We start from the raw sequence: 6570 nt of genomic DNA on the forward strand, positions 1-6570 counted from the left end.
ATAAAGCACCTTCCCTCTCAGACCAAGCGGTCGCTTCTGAGTCACTCTCCTTTCTTCACCACTGATTGTGATTTTTCATCCTTATGCTGCTCTTGCTGGTCCTGGTGGAGGGGAATGGAGACCTGCAAAGGAGAGGATTTAGGTCCTGGACCAAAGCTCATCAAAGTCAACAGGAGGCTTTCCATTGACCTCAGTGGGCTTTGAACAAAACCCTATAGGGATGTGTCTGTTGCCTGAATTTTCACTGGGTGGTGTTTCTTCCTCGTTCCAGCTGGTTCATGCTGGAGTGGCAGGGGGTGGGAGAGGGCACGAAGAGGCATTGCCCAATTAGTTATTGGGAGGTAGAAATTTGTACCTTTGACAAGGGAGAGCTTCATGCTCTTCCCAGCAGCCCCCTTTGGAACTTGGCATCTAGCCCTACCCAGTCAACTCCAGGAAACCCTGGAGCACTTTCAAAGAGCTGCACAGGGCATGCCAAACCTGGTGACCCTTTCTTCCCACCCAGCCTATGGCACTGGAGAGGAATGACTTTGCACAGATCTTCTTCATAACAGCGCTTTTCTATACCAGGCCGTGGCATCTCTGCCCCTCCCCCAGAACCAGCCTGGGAACCGTCCAGTTAATTATGCTAATTTAACCTGCACCCTTCTTCTTGGTGCCTGCTCTCTTTAGCAAAAGCAAGTGAATTGTGCTGATCTTTTCTTTGGCCCTTTCCCCTCTCTGCTAAACATTTGCCCTTTTTAACATCCTAAGAGACAGTGACCATAACATTGGGTCAATATCAGAACACACAGCAGTGTACACTGTCTTGAGTACTTACAGATGCTGCATAACACGAGCATTTCTCCACGTAGTCCTGTCTCCAGTGGTACAGCAAAGATCCGCCTGTAATTCTCCCTTGTAGCATTTTAAGAGCATAAACACCAGACCTGGAATATTGTATCTGCTCGTTTCACTATCTGGAGGGAATCATCTTGGTGTCTGTAGGTTCATCTCCACTCCCTTTAGATTGAAGGATATAATTTTATATTGCAAATGCATGGTTGCAGCATACATCTTCCTTTTTTCTTTTCTTCTTAAAAACACTAACCCACCAAGATGGGGTCACTTAGTTTATTTTTGTATGTCTTGCAGTCGTATCAACAAGGCAGAGCATCTGGAGGTAGAAAGGCCCAGCCACTGGAGGAGTGATTTGCCTTGCAAGTGTAACTGTATATAAGTAAAACCATGTTCCATATATATATATATATATATATATATTTTTTAACTCCTTTGTATCATGAATGGATGTTGATGGCCATACGAAGTATTTTTACAGACTGATGTGTTTTAAATAACAACAAAAACAATTCCACCCCATTTGGATGAAAAAGACCTGTTGTATTTTTTTAAATGCTTTATCTATTTTAAAAACAAAAAATGAAGATGCAAATATTTCTGGGAATCCATGTAGCCCTCATAAGATGCCTCAAACGACAAAAGACCCTTGTCGATAAAGCAAAGGACTGCCTTTGATGAGGGATACAAGACTTGTCTGGGCTAAACAAACTCAAAGCATATAGTGGGTCTTCTGTGCCATGCTCTGATGTTCACTTCCCAGGGGATATTATGTGCTACTGCTGTACAATGAAGGAGCCATGGAAGCCAGGACTGTGTCCCATATAAGGCACTGTGACGCTCCTATGGTCGCTCGTGTTAATACCCAACGTGAGGAAAATGGATGTTTATTGGGAAACATAAGGAACTATCCAGCTGCCTGGGAGATGGGGAACTCGGTTGGTGGTCCTGCGGAAGCCAGGTTTGTATGATCTGGGGGAGAAATTGTACAACCTGTTGCTCTTTGGACCAGGCAGAAGCATGACTAGGAGCTTCTGCCTGATGCTGAACAGAGTCAGCAAAGACTTTCCAGATGTGGTATAATGGGACTGAGGGGCTGATGATGATGTCTTGTGCCAAGTGCATCATCTTCCAACAGCATCATTTGTAAAGTAGAGAGGAGTTGAAATGGAATAGCTGGAGTGACGTCTAGTTCCTAATGAACCGCAACTCTCATATTTGTATTTACATGCTGGACCCCTCCTGCTTTCTAAAACACATTCAGGTCATTGAAAAAATGGAGGTAAAAATGTTGATGATTGAATGGCAAACTGGCATATGCATGAAGCTTCCAGTAGGGCTATCTTTGCTACAGGTAGTTTCACCCTGACTTGGGATTCATTGTCCTTCAACCTCCGCCCATATAACTCCTCCAGAGATGTCTGCCTCTCTCTTACAGCCAGCTGAATAGGTTGCATGTCTACCTACCATGCCCTGTAACTCTGCAGAAGGTCTGTCTACACCTGGTTCCACATTGCAGAAGCCCAGTTGTACATCTAACTGAGCCAGGATTGGATTGTATCCAGAGAGAGCTGTGGTCTGGGGAAAGGAAAGTTGAACGCTTGCTCTGTGGGGAGTGTCTTGGCCGTTGTCCCCAATACTAAAATGTGATGTGTATTATTGCCATTAACCAGTATTTCCAGCCATTCACCCTTTTCCTAATGGAAGTACTGAAAAGAGTAGTTCATTAGTCAGGTATTTGCCGCTCTCATTTGTCAAGACAGCTGTCTTGTGCCTGCTCACTGTTTACACTGGCAAACAAGTTTATTCAGATGGTGGCTTCCTCTAACTTGAGCATCCCATTGGTTTTCCGCTGTGGCTGTCACTGCCCTAATTGGCCTAAAATACACAGCAGAGAATCCAAATGTTCCTCCTTGAAAAAGTTCTGGTTCAGAACCAGGCTGCTGTTCATGTCATACAATAGACATGAGCTAAAACGAGAGGAGTAGAAGGGAAACAGCCTCTTGCTGCTATTCTGCACTTATTATGGTAGCACCTTTAGGCCCCAATTGAGATCAGGGTCCCTAGGTGCTGCACCAGGTGTAAGATGACATAGTTCCTACCCCTAGAAGCTTGCTGCCTGGTCTTTCATTGTGGGTTCTCTTTACAGTTCCAAAGGATGGAACCCAAATAGCCCTTCCTCCTTTTAAAAAAACAAATACATTCTAATGCATACTGCATTAGGAACATTTCTGATCTAGATGCGTCCCAAACTAAAGATGACCATTGTGTTATGTTTCTCCTCTCAGGGTGAGCAGCAGGCTGTGTTGCTGGCCTGAGACTTTCAGGAGCAGAGAGAGCAGTTGACTCCAAACATTCTGTAGTGCTCATTCATCAGTTTTTATAAACCTCTGCTTTCCAGGGCTGAGTAACTGCTTAGCTGTCCCTGACCTGTTTTACTAGGTGTGAATGGATACCATTCAACTTGAAACTCTCCAATGTGGGGGGAGGGGGAGCAGGGATGGTCAGAAAAGAGACTGTGAACAGGACATTGGGATTAATATTCACTCTGAGATTCATTGAGAGTTCCTCCCAGTTCTAAAAATCAAGCCGCTTTCTCAAATCTTACTCAATGTACAAATTGGATAGGGTTGACAGGCAAAAACGTGATGTTTGTCTAAATGAAACAGGCTTGAACTGCAAGAGACTGGGAACAGGTGAGCACATCTTGGGAGTTACTTTTCTCACCATAATCCTGTTTTTTAAAGTGTTCTCAAGCCTCCATCAGAACAAGCTCTTTAACAAGTGCACATTATTGGGTTGTGTGATATGCGGAATGATGGACACGCTGTCCAACATTTCATGCTCAATGTTTTTACTTGATGGCCAGTAAAAAATTTCTTTTTAAAAAAAACCCCTCTGTCCTAACAGGTTTTTCTGTATTTTAATTGTGAATTGGAAATGGGCAAGTCTAGGGAATGGGACTGGACATACCTAGAGGGCCCCAAAGTCCTGATTTTTGTTTTACAAAAGTCCTATCTACAAAAATGTGACCTGGATGCTGTGTTCTTTGTAAAAACACTTTCTATGTATGAATGTATCCTGTGTTCTCAAACATTGTCCGGTTTAAATAAACGTACAGAAAGGATTTGTGTCAAGTGATTTCCATAATGTGTGTGTGTGTGTGTGTGACTTCAGACACTTAGTGGGGGCCTCTCTTGCTCTCCCACAAATGTATGTTTCCTTCACAGGTTTCTTGTTCATATTCCCCTTCACAAAATTATCCCACTTGCTTTCCATCTTCCCCGCAGAAGAAGCGTACTGGAGAATTCTGAAGTGCGCGCGCACACACTATTTGTTACAAGTTCCTAGCATCTGCAACCAAGATCTAGGCCCCACAGTGCTAGGTGTTGGACATACTCTTAGTGAAAGACCAGCCCTGCCCTGAACAGTTTACATTCGAAGGGAAGGATTTTCAAAAGCACTTCAGAGACAGGAGCATAAATCCCCCTGACTTCCAATGGGGCTTGTGCTTCTAACTCAGGAGCTTCTGAAAATCCCACACAAAACAAACAAGGCAGAAAAAATACCCCCATTTTACAGATGGGAAACTGAGGCTCAGAGATTAAGTGACTTGCCCAAGGTACCAGAGTCTGTGGCACAGCTGGGAACTGAATTCAGATGTTTTGAGTCCTAGTCCAATGCTTTATCCTTCTGTGTATGAATAAATACACACCCACTATAACATTTCTCTAACTCCTGAACACCCAATGGCTGGCTGCCAGGAATTGGGCCATAGAAGGGTTTAGGGCAGCTGTGTTTGATATTAATGCACATGTACTCCAGTATGACCCTACTGTTCCTCCTGTTGAGCTGGAGAATACCAGCTACTCTGTATACCAAACCCCCTTGTTTGATTAATGTTATTGAATTCTATTATGGTGCTCTACTCATCTGAAACTCTGGCCTTTCCATGCACCTAGCTCCCTAATTGTCCGCTATTGAGGGAAGCTGAGCTGCAGACCTGACCTGCCCTTTAGGCTCTGGTTTCCGGTGTGCTCTGCATCTCCAGTGAGATTACCCTAACCTGGAGGAGTGTTTTGTTCCCCCTCCACAACCCCAGTGGTTCTCTCTTAACTCTTCCCATCAGCCTCACTGGGCATGTAATATAATGGAGCTGACCAGGGCAGCAGGTAAGGCCTTGTGTAGAAGGAAGAAGTGTTGAGAGTGGCAGGGAGTTCTTTATCTTCCCTTGCTCTGAACCCATGAAGGGACAAATCCCCATTTGACTGGAAGTGCCAAGGCCCAGAATTGTAACCCCAAGACAATGTATATACATTGGAGTGATATCTTCATGGTAAGTAAGCATTTTTCCTTATAATCCCCTTCTTGCCATTCACATGTGCAGTGAATTAAAGCTTTAAGTATTTTATGAGCAAATGATTTTTACACTCATGATGCCTTTTCTAAAAACCCCTAAAGTACTTTACAAACAAGAGACGAAGATAATCGTCACTGAAATAGCAGCCATCTCTGGGATGAAACATGGCAGCTTTTTAATACTGCATAACGCTTTAGGACAGGAAGTGAAGAGTACGGTATTAGATGACGAATGCAGGGTGGGTTAGGCATAATGTGATCAGGCAAAGTGGAAACATGTAATTGGCTACCCTAGGTTTGATTCTTAAAAAAAAAAAAAACACACACACTCATGTGCACACATTAAATATCCACAGACCTGCTAACTGACCACTAATACTGATCTGAGCCTGCTCATCCTCCATCCAGAAAGCCTGAGAACCAAAGCCTTGGAGCAAGAATTTATAGTCAGCAGATCTGAACTCTCTCTTGGGCCAAGGTGGAGTGTGAGGTCTATAATAAAGGATCTTTTCACTGCAGATGCCCTGCCATCAGATCCTGCTTGTTTGAAGCTGGAGGCAGTTAGATGCATCTGCCATCCTGTTTCACAAGGTAGGAGAGAAATAGGTTTGTTTATACTTTAAAGGAACCAAAGAGTAAATTTGCAGACAAAATATACTAGAAGAATAAACATTGTCATGTGTATAGCAAAAGAAAACACAGCAGACACCTTGATTGCTTACTATATTACTGACTGCTATTTAATGGACTACTGAAATGGGTATCTGCAGGTCAAAGTGTGGATTTTTCCAGGGACCCAAGCCCAGTTAAATTCCCATTTGCTATTAAATCCCAGTTTAAGCAGTAGCAGGGAGAAAAGCAGAGGAAGAGACAGACTATGGTGTATATTGCAAACAGACTTCTATTATAAAGCCCTATTTTAGCACTGTCTGAACCAGAGATTAAAAATCTGTTTGCCCTGGAACTTTTATCTTGAGGCAGAGGAGAGAGAACATTTCCCCTAAATTTGAAGAAGCATCAAACCTGTTTGAGTTGCAGGCTATTTAAAAAAAATGTAACGGATTTGAAATTTTGACTTGTGTAATATTTTCCTTCCTTTAGTTCAACACCTGCATGTTATTTAACCCCTCAAACATTCCTTTGAACTGCAGCTCTCCAACAACTCATCCATCCACTGGCTATATAAAAAAACAACAAAACAAAAAGTTGTAATTAAGCAATGTTGTTAACTTCTGGTGAGAGCTTTGGGCTTAATCATGGCTCTGTGATTTCAATGGGAGTCTTCTGCCACAAGTTCAGTGAGAATGTAGGGGAGGGGTCTATGGAGGGGGATGGGTTTAGGAGTTCATAGAATCTCAGGGTTGGAAGGGACCT

The 6570-nt window shown here is 43.3% G+C and overlaps 1 protein-coding gene across 6 annotated transcripts in view; it reads left to right on the forward strand.

The window, feature by feature from the left end:
* The window catches only part of RASSF7 (Ras association domain family member 7), a 123509-nt gene extending 119545 nt beyond the window's left edge, over positions 1-3964 (forward strand). For all 6 annotated transcript variants that reach the window (XM_084632538.1, XM_084632539.1, XM_084632540.1 and 3 more), the window contains one exon: positions 1135-3964. In XM_084632538.1, coding sequence (XP_084488664.1) covers positions 1135-1166 — 32 coding nt within the window. In that variant the 3' untranslated portion in view covers positions 1167-3964. The remainder of the gene's footprint in view (positions 1-1134) is intronic.
* Positions 3965-6570: the final 2606 nt, after the last annotated feature.

The sequence above is a fragment of the Lepidochelys olivacea genome (genome assembly GCF_965140295.1).
Source record: "Lepidochelys olivacea isolate rLepOli2 genome assembly, chromosome: 6".
NCBI classification, from domain to species: Eukaryota; Metazoa; Chordata; order Testudines; family Cheloniidae; genus Lepidochelys; species Lepidochelys olivacea.